This window comes from Notothenia rossii (assembly GCF_949606895.1).
Source record: "Notothenia rossii genome assembly, chromosome: 6".
Taxonomy (NCBI): domain Eukaryota; kingdom Metazoa; phylum Chordata; class Actinopteri; order Perciformes; family Nototheniidae; genus Notothenia; species Notothenia rossii.
Genome location: NC_136909.1, coordinates 69,690,973 through 69,707,516, shown reverse-complemented (window position 1 = coordinate 69,707,516; position 16,544 = coordinate 69,690,973). Strand labels below are relative to the sequence as shown.

The 16,544-nt window shown below is 41.6% G+C and overlaps 1 protein-coding gene and 1 long non-coding RNA gene across 4 annotated transcripts in view; both read left to right on the top strand.

Moving 5' to 3' along the window:
* micu1 (mitochondrial calcium uptake 1) overlaps window positions 1-13,679 on the top strand; it is a 39,240-nt gene extending 25,561 nt beyond the window's left edge. For all 3 annotated transcript variants that reach the window (XM_079686068.1, XM_079686067.1, XM_079686069.1), the window contains 7 exons: window positions 704-818; window positions 2,607-2,689; window positions 3,497-3,697; window positions 5,860-5,997; window positions 7,518-7,626; window positions 12,050-12,139; window positions 12,818-13,679. In XM_079686068.1, the coding sequence (XP_079542194.1) occupies window positions 704-818; window positions 2,607-2,689; window positions 3,497-3,697; window positions 5,860-5,997; window positions 7,518-7,626; window positions 12,050-12,139; window positions 12,818-12,978 (897 nt within the window). In that variant the 3' untranslated portion in view covers window positions 12,979-13,679. The remainder of the gene's footprint in view (window positions 1-703; window positions 819-2,606; window positions 2,690-3,496; window positions 3,698-5,859; window positions 5,998-7,517; window positions 7,627-12,049; window positions 12,140-12,817) is intronic.
* LOC307043661 overlaps window positions 1-16,544 on the top strand; it is a 401,538-nt gene that overhangs the window by 96,833 nt on the left and 288,161 nt on the right. The gene's annotated exons all lie outside the window — the stretch shown is intronic.

The following is a 16,544-nucleotide window of genomic DNA, read 5'->3' as shown; positions in this document are numbered from 1 at the left end:
CTGTGCGTCTGTCCACTCTGTTTGATGGCGCGTCCTGCGGGCGCTGTATTTCCTAGTCTCTTTCACTGAGCGTGTAGTGTGCATGTGGTTAAGTCAATCTTTCATGCAATGCTGTGAAATATACACATGCTAACAGAAAAACATCAATTTATGAGCGTTTGTTTATATATATATATCTGTGTGTGAAAGAGAGAGCTAAAGTCACTTTGTTTTTAATGATTAATACATTTGGGTTGTATTTCACGTGTGGTTAATCAATAGTGTGTGTTTGTGCTACAGTCTCTCGTGTTTTCTTCTCTTTTATGTCAATTTCACTCTGTGAGTACGGCCTCTGGTGGATATCGTGTTTTGTACCTGAACTGACCACCGACTAATTGCTTGTTACTACCACCCTCACTTGCCTGTACGGCTACATGTGTATGCAGCATTTGCATGACTGTTATCGTGATAGACCGTCTAAGCATAATCATCCTTATGCAACAGGAGTATTTGTGTGTGTGTAAGTACAGTATGTGTGTCCGTTTCTGTGTTTAGAGCATAGCCAGTCTCCGATTGAGCTTCCCTGTCAGACACACAGACACTTGCTTGCACACACACAAAGCAACACCTGGGACAGCTGCAAAAGCTGTAAGGCTCGTGCTGAATCATGGCAAATGTTTTTAATATAACTTGTTCCTCTTTTTGCGGCGACCCAAATGAGCAGAAGATCGCCCAGGAGAGGGAGAAGTTTGCAGACGAGGACAGCATATTTTTCTCATTGGGAGAATGTGGCCTTATCTCCTTCTCTGACTACATCTTCCTCACCACCGTGCTGTCCAGTAAGTACATCGTTGAACTGACTGCAACAAATACAATGTTTCTTATATGACAAGTCCAATTTAAAACCACACATTTCAAATCCTACACACTGATCACAAATCAAATTTTAAAGGAGGAGGTCAGACAGAAATTGATAGCCAGAGAAATGATCCAATGGGATGTTATTAGACAGTTCACTAGGATTTCCAGTTCTGTCAAAGTTAATAATGTTTGTCTACCGAGCAAGCATCCCTGGAGACGTTTCACAGAATTGGTTTATTTTAGCTTGATCTAGCATTGGTGGTTAATACACAGGGTGAATTTAGAATGAAAAGCTCCCTTATTAAATGTCAGAGTTCATGATAATGAAATTGAAGACTCCTTTTTCGCCGATGCCTCCTAAACTCACATCCCCAGCTTAGCTCGACCATTTATTATAATCCGTTCATATGGAGAAAGTCCTGGAGGATGTTTTCAAGAGCAAGTCATCGTTAAGCAGATAGGGCAGCATGCCTTATGTTGCTGTAAATCCATTTATTACGGCCACCAAAATAGTACAAAGTAGGATATATTTTTGCCTTGCCATGCCTTATATAAATGTGTACTTTAATGATACATTGTGCATCCTTTTCAGATAAGGCTTGATCTTTAATCTTTAATGTTTCCCTTAAAGGAAGTCAGGTTGCTAAAGATAGAAATTGTTTATTGTAGTACACAGAGGTCATTTAATTTGATAAATAGAGGGAAATCATCAGATAAACAGTGCAGGTTTTATAGCCACGGTTCACCATACCACCGTCACTGTCCAAAAACGGGAAGTGTTACGAAGAAACTGTAGATACTAGCAGCAATGGGTGAGACATTTTATAGAAAGAGTTAATGAAGTAAACAAAATGAATGGTGTGAAAATGTTCCAAATGAATGGCATGAATGGTTCGATACAATACCTACGCAGCGTCCATGTTTTTATTACCTCCATAAGTTTAGGCAAAACTCGAGCGCTATTCTTTTCCTGTGTGTGCCGTACATTTTTTTTCTTTATCAACACAAATTATCGGACCCAGAGGGAGATACAATTTAGTAAAAACTAGGCTTATAGGGAATACATCCTGATGCTGGTGGTGTCCTTATTCCACAGCCATTATATTGTGCACCCAACATTTACTTTAAAATGCTACGTTAAAGCATGAAATGTGTCTATTGCCACTTAATATATAATATGTAAATGTATAGCCAATATATCTACTATGCAAAGTGTGCATTGCATATACAATAAGTATTCTACAGAAGGCCATATGTTGCTTATGTAAGAACCCAGATTGTATCATAAAGGAAGAAAATGGCCATATGTTGACATTTATTACAGGCGCTAAAAGACAGATTGTGGCTAAAACTCTTAATGGAGGAACCGATTGTTCAGCCGTTTCCATTTTTGCCTTCTCTTTCATTATCAGACTGTGAACTGAGCCTTGTTATCCCGCTGTACCAAAAACAAATGTCACGGTCTCTGGTTGCGTGATCATTAAAGGGATGTGAGCGTTAGTAGCAGAAGTACAGTTAACGCCATCTTCAAGGGGTACACACATTGGAAGAAACAGTGTACCAAATTAAAATTCAAACATCATTAATGCAAATGTTGTGTTACAGATAAGCCCGTACATACAGCCCAGGGTCTGAGAAGTCATTATTGTGCAGTCCGATTTCATGTTGCACCACTGTGGGGTGAAGATGACAGCTGGGTTGATCCGGTGTGACGTGTCGTTTCCATAATGTGCAGTATTGATTTCAGAATGTGCTTTTGTGTCCAGCTCCCCAGAGGAACTTTGAGATTGCATTCAAGATGTTTGATCTGAACGGGGACGGAGAGGTGGATCTGGAGGAGTTTGAACAGGTAAGAATGACGGGCAGCAGCAGACATACAGCATCCACGCACAACATCAACATAATGAAGGAGACACAAGGTTAAAACCAGCCCACACACTTGGACTTTGCTGCACCCACAGAACGACTGATTCCATTACAGTAACCGGTAACACACACTGACAGCACTAAAGCTAGGTAGATGTGCAGCAGATAAGTGCTGTGCGGCGCACTCTGCGGTGTGTCATTATCTCTACCACTGAAGCTGATGGGGTTTATGATGTTCAGTGTTATTCAGAGAGGTTTTTTTTAGGTTAAACTTCACAATGTAAGACAATAATTGAAAGTCATTTTTGTATATAACTGAAGTACCCACGTAAAAAGCTCTGTATTTTAAATGAAGTAAATCTCACACACAGTTTTGTTGTTGTTTACAGCAATAGGAAAACTGCCCACGATTGTCCTAGTACATCATTTTATAAATGGTTTGAATAAGACTGTAGCGACTTCAGGAAACAAACAAAAGTTATTGAGAGGCTGAGGTCGGGCCCGGAGTGCTAACAAATTATTTGCTGAGGTCAAAACATGTTTGAAAAATATGTAATTTAATGAAAAAAGAGATGATAAATAAAAAGTGCTGAGCCAACAAACCCACACAAAATAATAGATAACTATATAAGAAATATAAAGAATCAAAAACCTTGTTCAATTTACAATAGAAATAACTACCTTTCTGTCCTTTTATGCATTTCAACGCCTCTAGAAAGTCACAAGTACTAGTGAAACCTAGTCTTCACTGTAATCCTGGTTAACATGAATGGACCTCTTCCATCCTTAGGTCCAGAGCATCATCCGGTCCCAGACCAGTATGGGCATGCGACACCGCGACCGCTCCACCACAGGAAACACGCTGAAGACGGCCGGCTGCAGCTCTGCTCTCACCACGTACTTCTTTGGAGTAGACCTGAAGGGAAAGCTCACCATCGGCAGCTTCCTGGAGTTTCAGAGGAAACTGCAGCACGACGTGCTCAAACTAGAGGTAAGGAGAGAGGAAAGTGAATGAGTGAGGAAAGATAGTAGGAGAGATTTCATTAACTGCTTTACAGTACTTTAGTGTAGAGTTGTATTTAATTAATTTAAATGTTATGGCTCTCCTAAATCTCAGCCTCTGCTATTCAGGGACTACCCATAAAAAGTAACAACATACTCAGAGGAAATATTTCAAATATTGGTACATCGAGTCCTTCTGTAAATATTCAAATAACCAAAACATGTGGGGGAGAGACAGGGAGGTTATTGATGTAAATGTTATGCATATAATACAACAACAAAAAAGCCCAGAGGACGACAGAGCTCTGTGTGTTGTCTGGTCAGTGTCACCCTCTCAAACTGTGACGGTTCAGTATAAACAATCTACCCCCGTCCTGCCTCTACAGTAACAGCAACCCATCAGTGTTGTTGAGCATATGGTTTTTCTAATCTCTTTATTATTAGCGTGGGTAGTTCCTATGATACACTGAACCGTAAATGGGTTCCATCATCTGACGCTCTAACAATAGGCCAGGAGTCTAAAGAGCATCTGCCAGAAGGAAGTGCTATCTGTCAGTTCGTAATGACGGCACGATGCTCAGAGAGGAAAATCATAACACCAGAGATAAAGTTGAATCAACATGGGTAATCCAATTCCTGTCTCACTTTGACACGCTGCCTTCGCCCCCTCTCTGTCTCTATTTGCTGAGCCTGCAGCTCACACTAGGCCATATTTCACCAGCTGTGGCGGGTTTTTTTTGCAGAGTTTTCAATTTCTCTTATTCTTATGAAATCCCTTGTTTAAAGCCTGATCTTGTGTCAGTCAGAGTAAAAATGAATACAGTTATCAAACGCAGGGAAATACAATCGCTGTCTTATCAGGCTTGTATGCATAAAAACAGGAATGTCAGAATAACTAGAGCTAATGTCCTTAAAGGGCAGCTTTGCTACTTTTCAACCTGACCATTAATTTACCATGTTTTTAGGTTCACAGGGACAAGCATTTTTTAAATAGGTCCAGTATTGAGGGAAAAAGAGATGGAGATCAGATTATTGTTTAAGTGTCAGACAACATTATGGCGTAAATGACGTAGAAATAAATCGTTTTACTTAACCTTTCCCTTGGTCCAGTCTGTTACTCTTTCTCAGAGAAGTCTGTGTTCTGAAATCTTGCGTTACATTTACATTCTCATAATTGGTTTAAGATTCATTTATCACATTTTAGATATCATGAGGTTATGATTTCTGTACTCCAATACAACAAACTATGACAACATCTGCATTCAGTTTTCCACTGTTCTACTGGCAACAGTTTGGATGACACAATAACAGACAAACTGGATCAAGCGTTAAGGAATGTAAACAAATATTTTTTTCTGGAGGGTCCTTTCTATAATGTGGTCGGACACATGTTATAACAATCTGAGCGGCAAAAAGAAAAAAGTGGCAAAAACAAGCACTTTTAGTTAACATACATCAAAGGTGCGGACGTGCCCGATATGATTAGATTTCAGCCTGTTAAGAAGCTGCCATGTGATTCAGTCTCCCTCAATACTGGACTGATTTCCAAAATGGTGGTTCCCATTAATCTCGTAGAAACAAAAAACATGGGTTAAATAGGCTCCAGGTTGTTACCGTTAAAGTGTGTCCTGCCGAGTCGATAGTGGCAGCAGAAGGCAGCTGTTATTAGGGAGAGAAAGAACTGTACGCTACCTGCTCATCACCACATTTAATGGGACTCAATCTGTGACCGAGGGAGATCCTCTGTGGGAGCTGGAATGGTCAGGTCCCCTCTGAAATCTGCACTCCAGGCTTATTTTTGGCTTAGTTATGAGCAGCCTCTCAGAAGTGTGACAAATTAACATTTTAAGAGATCGGCACGTTCCAGAGAGAAAGGGGGAAGGCAGCTGCGTAGCTGTCGAATAGCCTCAGATATAAATCCACTGGATTGACCTGACAAAGCCGAGACCCACAGCTCCGCTCCACTGGAACTTTATTAAAATAATGCACATGCAGATTTGATGTCACCAACACCAGCTGCAGGCATGATTCAACTAGAAGCCTGACAGCAATATTTACTGTTTCCCATCTCCCCATGAACTCATTCTATTCATTTGTTTGTTCCTCTGCACAGCACTCAGTCTTCATCTGTCTCTCTCTCCCTTTTTTCAGTTCGAGAGGAATGATCCTGTGAATGGCAAAATCAGCGAGAGACAGTTTGGGGGCATGCTGCTGGCATACAGCGGCGTCCAGTCCCGTAAACTCAAGCAGATGCAGAAGGGCTTGAAGAAGATGTTTAAGGATGCACAGGTAGTTACATCTGAGTGTACTTATTCACACTTTCGTGGAATCCTGAGAAAAGTGACTGGTACTCTGTAGTCATAGTGCTGGGGAGGGTTTTAAGTAATTGGCTAAAGGCTAGGAAGCGTGACAGAGCAGTGTGCCTGAGGGAAGAGGAGATTGTGCGAGGGTGTGAGGGAGACTGGCTGAGAGGTAATACATCTCCGGGGGAGGACGGCACATTCTGACGTTATCCACCTGACCGACACTTACTCTTTCCCACTCTTCTACTTTCCACTATCTGTGTGTGGTGACCAAACAGAGCAGCCAGTGCTCAGTAGGAGGACATAATTAATCCATCGCTCCTTGAGCTTCTTCTTTTTTTTCTTCTTTTTTTTTTTACCAGTCTTTTTATTTCATTATACTGTACAGTAATCGATGCCATTACATTTATATCGTAATATCACAGTACAGTCATACACTCCCCCCTCCCTCCCTCCCTCCACCCGCACATGCCCACACGGGCGTAACCAAGTAAAAAAAACAAAAAAAACAGAAAAATGCTTCTCAATATAACTTAAACAACAGAGCCATGAAAATAAACATAAAACGGAAAGGGAAAAACACGCCTCCAGGCTTTGTCCTACTCCTCGGCAGCTCTTCTATGAATCAACAACTCCCTATTCACTTATCTTGTTCAACTCGGTCGACTCATTTAGTTCCTTACAAAACAAGGTTTGTACTTTCCTTCCCCTAGACATTCTTTCATCCAACATTACCACCTTGCTCTAAGCAGGTAAAATGCCTCCACTGGTACCAACAAAACAGGAGGAAATGTAGAAATAATGAAGATGCAGAGCGCTTTGAGCCTTTTAGGCCAGTTCTCACTGTAATGAGCTCCATCGCTCAATCTACTGAAGTTACGCCCCTACATATCGTATCCCCGGGGGGGCTGCAGCGAAAAAGACATCCCTTTTTTGTATTTTCCCCCAAAAGATAGCTTTGCATCCCTTGGGCTATGATAAGGCACATTTGATGATTTAAAAGCCGTGTTTAGCAGAGAAAAGAAAAGCCAAGAACCTGTTGTTCCTCCCAGGCAGGAGAAAAAGACTCAGTCGCGTCTCTAAGGAATTAAACTGCCTTAAGCATCTCTCTCTTTCACCCTTTCACTATTTATCCTGACTTCTTCCTTGCCGCTGCCAGTCGCTCTGCATTGGCCTATCTTGTGATGTAAATGAGAATTGTGTTATTTACGGCTGGAGACCAGCTGCTTGCTTTTCTTTGCAAATGGGCTCATCAGCAGAGTGGCAGCTGTGTGACTGTGCGTCTGTTGGTATGTGGCACACCTTTTATCCATGTGTGCTTCTGCCCACATCCCCTTATCACGTCACACTGCGGAGCTGTTCCCAATATGTCACCGTGCAGCCGCAGCTCTTCTAATGGCAGCTTTTGGCTTATCCTCAACATGATTGCAGAGCTCTTGTGGCTCAGGTAAAACCGCAGTAATGATTTGTTCCTGAGGTTTTTGTGTATTTGTCCTCCTTGTGCAGGGCATCACATTCGAGGAGGTGGAGAATTTCTTTACTTTCCTAAAGAACGTGAACGATGTGGACACGGCGCTGAGTTTCTACCACATGGCCGGAGCCTCCATAGATAAAGGTACTCCCACATTCTCCTCCTGACATTCTCTCCACCTAATTACTCCCCTTAAGACTCAACTGTTGTCACCTTCGTCCCCTCCCTATCTCTCGGAGCTGTTAACACTCTGCCAGCCAGGTTCTCTTCCCATATGTCCTTCTCTTGCTCAGCCATCTCTCGTCTGTTTCTCCATCTATCCATTTATCTCCCGCCTCTTCCTCCTGGTCTGCAGGAAAACATTGAAATCCGAGAACCAGGGACATGCAGACATGACAGATCCAATGAGGGCGTTATACTTTGTCATTGTCTGTCATTTTAACAAAAAAGGGTTGTTAAAACATCTGTCATAATCTATTATTACCCTTTAGTTTGCTTTTCTTTACTTTTTAATGATAGTTTTTTTTTTTTTTTGCCTTTATTTATACAGGTGTAAAATCTCATTGAGACACAAGGTATCATTTTCAAGAGAGACCTGTTACAGACAGACAGACAGAAAGGACACTAAACACAGAGGCAACAATCAAATAAAACATCGTAAAAAAGTAGTCATTGAAATCCATATACAGTAGTCAGATATAGCAGGTGCAATAACCAACAGATGACTTCTCCAGCTTTTTTTAAATTAGTTTCAAATCTGTGATGGGTATCAAACTGTTCAGCTTAAGTTCTGCTGAAGTGTGTTCCAGGTCGAGGGGGCAGAGTATGATATGGCTTTTTTCCCAAGCACCGTGCGTACTGAGGGGATAGTAAAGCATATCCGCATAAACACATTTTATATACAAGCTTATAGATGCTTTTGAAGGGCATAGTGAGAAAAGATCAATATTGACACCAAATGGGGGCAAACTTTTTATAGGCATTATTCCTACCTAAATAGGCAAATGTGTACAATGCAATCCTAACAAATGACAGACGGCTTCTCATGACCGTTTTTGATTTTTTTCTGACTGTACTGTCAACCCAAAGAGTGATTTAGCACTTGATCCAAAGTCTGAAGTCGGTAAACATTTCTCCCAGGGAAGTGATCAGAAGTTCGCAAGAGTCTCTGAACGTTGCGTTTCATTCATCGATCCTGAAAGCACTCAGTTCAGAGGGAGGCTATCCTGCTCCTCACTGAGAGGAGAAGAGGAGGCCTGCTGTGAAAAGCCTCAGTGTTCCAGTCCGTTCTAATGATGGGCAGCCTTTAGATTTGTCTAATGACTGATAATATACCATTAACGTGACATATGGACCTCTGATGCAAGATGTTAATAAAGCTTCAGCCCTGGTTGGTTTGGCAACACCTGTGGTTACCGTGGCAACAGTAAGTGCAGTTTAATACTCCTGCAAACAGTCATTGAGCAGCTACTTTGTCAGAAATACAACAGTGGCTGATGTATCTGTTTACAGTGCAGCTAAACAAATGCACGTTGTTTACATAAAGACGTGGGTTAATACGCTGGCTTTTTCCATCGGCAGAAATCTGATTTAATTCTTCACACATAGCAGAAGCTGTTTGCCACACTAACATGTTGGTTACCTTCCTCACTGTGGTGGTTTCTTGTTCTTCCATTACTCCTTCTGCTGTCAAACAATGCAGGAAAAGATTGTTGTCTTGTTTTGAAGAAGTATTTTAGATAAGAAAATCCCGCTAAGATCCAATCGCTAAGACAATACCTTCTGGCTTCCTCACAACGAAGCTAAATGTTGTTTAGCTAGTTGAGATGTGAAGCAGCTGCAGTTGAATGTTTGGTTTGTATTAGCATTCACTTAATAGAGCCCTCACACTGTGTAATGACACCGTTAGGCTGTTATCATTGAGGCACAACTTGTGAGTGCAGGGAATTTAAATAGACGTGGTAATACAAAAACAATGAGACATTCTATGGGAGGTCTTTTCGGATGTAAATGGATTGTACATACAGCTATTATGGGGAAAAAAAGCTGTGTGATTTCATTAAAAAGTCTTGAGGAATATAAATTAGGTGATTGTCCCTGAATTCTCACTCCTGAATAATTTGTCCCTGATGATTATTCAAAAAGACCAATTACTAAGTGTCAACGTGTTCTTTCCTTTATCTTCTTCAACACATTTCTGAATTACTCTGTTATATATCCTATCAATGAGAGTCTATTGTGAGAGCGTTACAGAGAGCGAGGACCTGCAGCTTTTTATAAAAGTGCAAATTATTCTCCTCATTCATTGCAACTGATTCAGACTTCGTTGGGCCTCCATATGTTTACTGTCGGCACATCCATTAGTTCTGACTCACTGATGAAACAGCTTCAGCAGTAGGAAGTGCAGGCTCTGCCCCGAGGTGCTTGTTTTCCAGCGTATGGTTTCATCTGCAATAACAGCAACAAGCCATGTGTGTGTCGGGGTGTTTGTGAGTGTGTTGTGGAGCGGTATAGAGAGCATCAGTCTGCAGAGGGTTAGAGGAGAGCTGCCAGGCGTCTGTAAATGATCTCTGCACAGTGAAACCGTCTTCCTCCTCTTCAAGCCTTATAGGGGAAGAGCCCCTAGAAGTGGGGTTGTATGAGGTAAAAGTTGAAAATATGAGGGGAAAATATCCAATAGCCATTTTTGTTAAATGATATTACTATTAGGGATGTCCCGATAACCTTTTTTTGCTCCCGATCCGATTCCGATCATTCGATTTTGACAATTTGCCGATACCGATTTTTCCCGATCCGATCTTTATGCAATGCATTTAGAGAAAAAAAAGAAAAAAAGCATTCAAGTTGTCCCTTAAGGTTATTTTTTTTATTTAAATTGGATATTCTATCCAACATGGATATAGCTTCTTTTTTTCACAGCAGCATTGGATCAATTCAGTTGTGCAGCATTGGATCAAAACAAAATAAAGCTTTCAGTACTCGTTAGCTTGCTGCTACAATTAGACACTGCGCCCTGCCCACTCTGTTGCCAGATTTGAGAGAAATAGGTCTATGAAAACAAGCCCCAAAGAAGCAACACATACATGATGTTGTGTCATTTGAAACCAAAACTAAGGCCTCAGGATGACTTTAAGACTTGAACATGGTCATTTTGTTTTGTAACATTGAATACAAAATTTTAAAAAAGTATTTATAAGAAAAAGAAAAAAAAATCCCGATCCCCGATTTTTTTCTCCCGATTCCGATCTTTTGAAAATCACGCGATCTGCTCCGATCCCCGATCACGTGATCGGATCGGGACATCTCTAATTACTATTGCAATATGATTCACCATATTGTAGAAATGATCATGCCTCCATTGGACTCCTTTGTTTTACTTCTGTAACATAGTGACATCACAATGTAACACTCACGCTTCTATTGGCTAGCGCTCCAACACATTGTACTTAATAGGCTAAGGGGCGGGACAGCTCGGCCAGCAAACCAATCAGAGCAGACTGGGCTCTGGTTTCAGACAGAGGGTGAAAAAAGGTGCTGCACAGGCAGTATGCGAAAAATAAAGAGCTTTTTAACATTAAAGTTGAGGCACATCATGTCACAAAATACAATGTACATGAAAATGGGCATTTGATAAGAAATCAAAAAGAAGTACCAACATGTGAAACTCAATGTGAAGTTTCTGGTCTACCTCTGCCATGAGTTTGAGTTAGTGTGTGACTTTGGTGATTCCAGACTAACCTTTTGATACACCATAGTAACACAATAACTGTCTCTATGGCAAAGCAAAGAGGTCCACATAATCTATATATAGCTGACACCTAAACTGATATTAATTGTTAGGTGGAAAATAAATGTGCTGCTGCCTCTTTCCAAAGCAGCACATTGCTCAGCTGCTGTTCTGGTTCTTCTGTTCCTCTAAACTGGATCATGCCAACATCTACTGTATATGGACTGGATGCAAGTGACTGAAACAACCCCACCTCAAAAGATCTGAATGATCCCTTCAAGGAGCTCCTGTACTTTACATCCTTTGTTTGTGTGTGTTTCATCTCACTCAAATCTGATAATCTCACACCCTTTTAGTACGGTTTCTCACATGTGGGTGTGTTATCTGGAACTGCACATTGTTAAAGGTAGAAAAAGAAGGCCACTGAATAGATTCTTGTCAGAGTGACTCAGCAGTTTTTTTCTTTTGCAGGAAGATTTTGTCCTGTATTTTTCTTTCATCCCTCTCCTCTTTTCTCGTTCTCTTGTTTCTCTTTAGCTTTGCTCCTCTTCTTGTGTCTTTTTAATAAATCATTCTGGGTGAGACTATGGAGGTTTTCATCATTTGTTTTTCTGAAATGACCTCAGAGGCTGTTTCTCTCTCAGCTAGATGTCCCGATGCTGTCCTCTCCCCCCTTTCTCTCTCTATCAGATAGTCTCTCCGGTGAGTCCTGGCTGCTATCGATCCCAGGCAGTTTGACTCTCACACAATTTCCTCCACATGGGCCCATTTATGAGTTGACTCGCACCTCTATTACTCTCTTCCACAAATGTTGAAGTTCTCTATCCCTCTGTCTCTCAGTTACCATGAAGCAAGTGGCCCGCACCGTGGCCAAGGTGGAGCTGTCGGACCACGTGTGTGACGTGGTGTTCGCTCTGTTCGACTGCGACGGTAAGCACCGACTAACTATGGAGAGCAAATCATATTTTAAAGGTCCCCTATTACACTGTTTTTCATCAATATATTATATGTCTCAGATATCAACAAAACATGTCTCTGAAGTGTTTGGCTCCAAATACCAAACAGATCATGCATTGTAGCATCCCATAATCCCCTCTGTTTCAGTCCTGTTTCAAAAGTGCTGATTCTCTGTCCGTTACTTTAGATGAAAATAAGGAGCCTCTCCCCACGCCCCTCTGGGAGATATTTGGTTGAAAAGAACACAATGGTGCTCTAGGAGGAGATACAGGTGATAAGGTGTGGGGGTTACCTTGGTTGGTTATTGGCTAATGGTTACACAAGCCAAACAAATTGTTATGACATCATAAAGTGGCCAAAATCTGATCAGCTCATTTTCAGACAGGTTTTTATATAAATGGATCAGGATAAAAAGAGAGAATCTTTTTTCCTGAAACTTTCAGAATCTCTTTCCACAGAGAGGACACATGTTTATGTATAAAAGACATGAAAAAGTGGATTTTGCATAATAGGTGACCTTTAACTGACGGGAGGCAATCATTAACAAATGGAAGTGTTCTTCTCCTCCTCTTATGTACTCTTCGTCTATTATTTCATCATCTGTCCTCTGTCATACCCTCTCCCTCCCGCCTCCTTGTCTGTCTCCCTCAGGGAACGGAGAGCTGAGTAATAGGGAGTTCATCGCCATTATGAAGCAGCGGCTAATGCGTGGACTGGAGAAACCCAAGGACATGGGCTTCACCCGGCTGGTGCGTGCCATGTGGAAGTGTGCCCAAGACACCGCCTGGGACTTTGCCGTACCAAAGTCATAAAGAGACGGAGGGCTAAGTGTGCGCAGGAGATGGACGGCGTGTGAATAAAGCAACAACACCAGTAGCACCAACAGGTCTCCATGATATAAACACATTAATGCAATGAACTCATTAGGACTGCAGAGGGGCTTCATCCACCGTAAACGCATGTCGCTGTAGTTCAAAATATCAATAAGGTGACTGAAGCATGCTGACTCAGCGCACCGTTTCCTGAAAACGCTTCTCTAGCATGCCTGTCCAAGGCATCATGGGTATGTTTTAAAATATACAAGGTTTGTACGTTTATTTTTGCCATATTCTATTTCGAGGAATGCAGTGTCAGCAGGTAACTGTTGAGTCAAACGCTAAAAACAGCACTTTTATATCTGCACTCAACACGTTTTACTGAAGAAACAGACAGGAAGTGGAATTCAACTTCAGCTGTATAAATGCGGCAGTATGTCCATTCTATACCAAAAACAGACCCTTAGTTATTTCTTTGCTGGGGCAGAGGTCAGTGATCTTGTTAGCATCTCTTCATTCAGTCTGCTAGCTCCAGCTGCATCTTCATTCTGTCCCATAAAAGATCAATAATGCTCATCCTGCTCTACAATGTACTGTTCAAAGTGTGTACTTTTAATTATTATTTCCCACTGAAACACTTTCTATGAGATGGATGTTAAAAGAAATGCTATATTAAAGATGTTTTTAATAATGAAGAAGTGATTAAGCTTTATTTATGAGCGTTCTGCTTAAGTTGGATTGTTGTCATGCCATGTTCTCATTTCACACTTCGACTTGGAGAAAAGAGCAACGGGGGATTAGCGTGAATAATCTACGGGGCACAAAGGAAGTCATTTGTCATGTAATGAAATTAAGTGTAACGTTTTGAGGCACATTTTGTATGGCTGATTGTATGCAGTTGCTTTGAGTGTGTGCCAGAGGGAGACAAATATGCTAATGTGTGTGCAACAGTGGTCAGCGGTTTTGTCTAATTGAAATGGACAGGATGGGCAGTCCTCGGCCTCTGATGCCCATTAAAGGATTGTCCTGCAGCCGCTCAGCACACACTGCTGCAGAGGCCTGAGAGGAGCTGTTGGCTCCTGCACACAGAAGTGCTACTAGGAATGATTGCAAGGCAGAAGATTTGATTGAGTTTCCTATCATCAGCACTCCTTAGCCGTGCTCTTTTCTGAGCATAAGTCTGGTGATGGATCGTTAAAAGATTTTTAACAGAACAGTCTCACTTTCAACTTTTCAACAGTCACCTTTAAACTTTAGTCCCGCAGTGGCTCAGTCAGTAGGGGCTTGGACTGGGAGCTGTAGGGTCGCCGGTTAGAGTCCCCGACCAGACCTAACAAATATGGAGTGTGGACTGCTACTTGGAGAGGTCCCAGTTCACCTCCTGCTCTGCCGTGGTGCCCTTGAGCAAGGCACCGGACACCCCCACCCCCCTCACTCCCATTGCTCCCCGGGCGCTGTACACTAGCTGCCCACTGCTCCTAGTACTAGACTCCTGGTACTAGGATGGGTTAAAAGCAGAGAACAAATGTCACTGTGTGCTGTGTGCTCTGCATGTGTGACCATTAAAGAGGGTTTCATCCCTCCCAATTCTATCTATTCTAAACATAGAAACTGCATAAATTCAAACTAATCCAGTATAGGGCTTTTAGTGTTTTCAATATCTTAAGATAACCCGTAATGAAGCAGATAATCCGTTGCTCTTCGGACAAACTCAAAACTTATGGTAACTCATATTTAATAGTTCCATCAGTCATGTTTATGTTTAGATAAAAACATTTTTATCAAATCTGTACAGTTTTAGAAAAGTGTGAATAATGCCTTCTGTTTGTTATATTCAAACAGTAAAAAACCTCAAGAAAATCAGGTTAATATACACTGAACCAAAATATAAATGCAACACTTTTGTTTTTGCTCCCATTTTTCATGAGATGAACTCAAAGATCTAAAACATTTTCTATATACACAAAATAACCATTTCTCTCAAATATTGTTCACAAATCTGAAAAAATCTGTGATAGTGAGCACTTCTCCTTTGCCGAGATAATCCATCCCACCTCACAGGTGTGGCATATCAAGATGCAGATTAGACAGCATGATTATTGCACAGGTGTGCCTTAGGCTGGCCACAATAAAAGGCCACTCTGAAACGTGCAGTTTTGCTTTATTGGGGGGGTCTGACAACCAGTCAGTTTAACCCTAACCCTAACATGTCACCCATTGAGCATGTTTGGGATGCTCTGGATCAGCGTGTTCCAGTTCCTGCCAATATCCAGCAACTTCGCACAGCCATTGAAGAGGAGTGGACCAACATTCCACAATCAACAACCTTATCAACTCTATGCGAAGGGGATGTGTTGCACTGTGTGAGGCAAATGGTGGTCACACCAGATACTGACAGGTTTTCAGACCCCCCCCAATAAAGCAAAACTGCACGTTTCAGAGTGGCCTTTTATTGTGGCCAGCCTAAGGCACACCTGTGCAATAATCATGCTGTCTAATCAGCATCTTGATATGCCACACCTGTGAGGTGGGATGGATTATCTCGGCAAAGGAGAAGTGCTCACTATCACAGATTTGTGAACAATATTTGAGAAAAATGGTTATTTAGTGTATATAGAAAATGTTTTAGATCTTTGAGTTCATCTCATGAAAAATGGGAGCAAAAACAAAAGTGTTGCATTTATATTTTTGTTCAGTGTAAAATGAAGCAGCTGTACCCAGTGATTGTACCGTGACTATACGAAATATTGATAAATGTCCTCAATTAAAGATCGTTCATATTATTCCAGCACTGATGTTTCTTCAGCTTTAAACCTCTAAAGGTATCTTGTAGTGTAAATCCCATCATGCTGCAAGCAACATGGCCTCTAACTGCTTGCAGTCTGCCATCAACAGTTCTGCACTCAAGAGTTGCCCAATAACAGCTGTACAGTAGCCGCAGCACCATCCCCAACCCCCTCTCAACAGCTCAGCCATGTAAACCCCGAGCACACATGCTGTCAAGTTTCCCTGCTTGGTGTGCACTGAAGCAACGCCCAACGGTGAACTGTTGTCAGGCTGAGGGGAGGGGGCTATATTCGGAGTGACTGCAGACCTCCCTCCTTAGTCAACAGCGCTTCATGTGTTGGCACAGAAGTGTACACAACATTTCCTTAGTGTAGATTCATAAACTGCATGCACAATCCATGTGCTGTTTAGGAATAAGGCTTTTTCTCTTTACGCTGAATGCTGCAAGTGTTTCCTTCATAAGGCTATATGTCATGGTTTATAACTAAATGCAAAGATAAAAATATATTTGGTATGATTGCAATATGAGAACAGTGTAACCAGTCAGCCTAATCTAATCATTTGTCCTGCTTCTCCATCAAGAAAAAGGATGGGAATATTGGTAATTTATTGTGCTAAAACTTGAGGTATCTTATGATCCAGCCTAGTGCTAGTAGTATTCATTCAAAGCAAGACACTGACTTTTCTCTCGAGGCATTGTATGGATAAAGTTCTTAGTTGATGGGCACTTACAGCTGTAAGACTGGTCGTGCACTAAATGGAAGGCTAATGGTCGA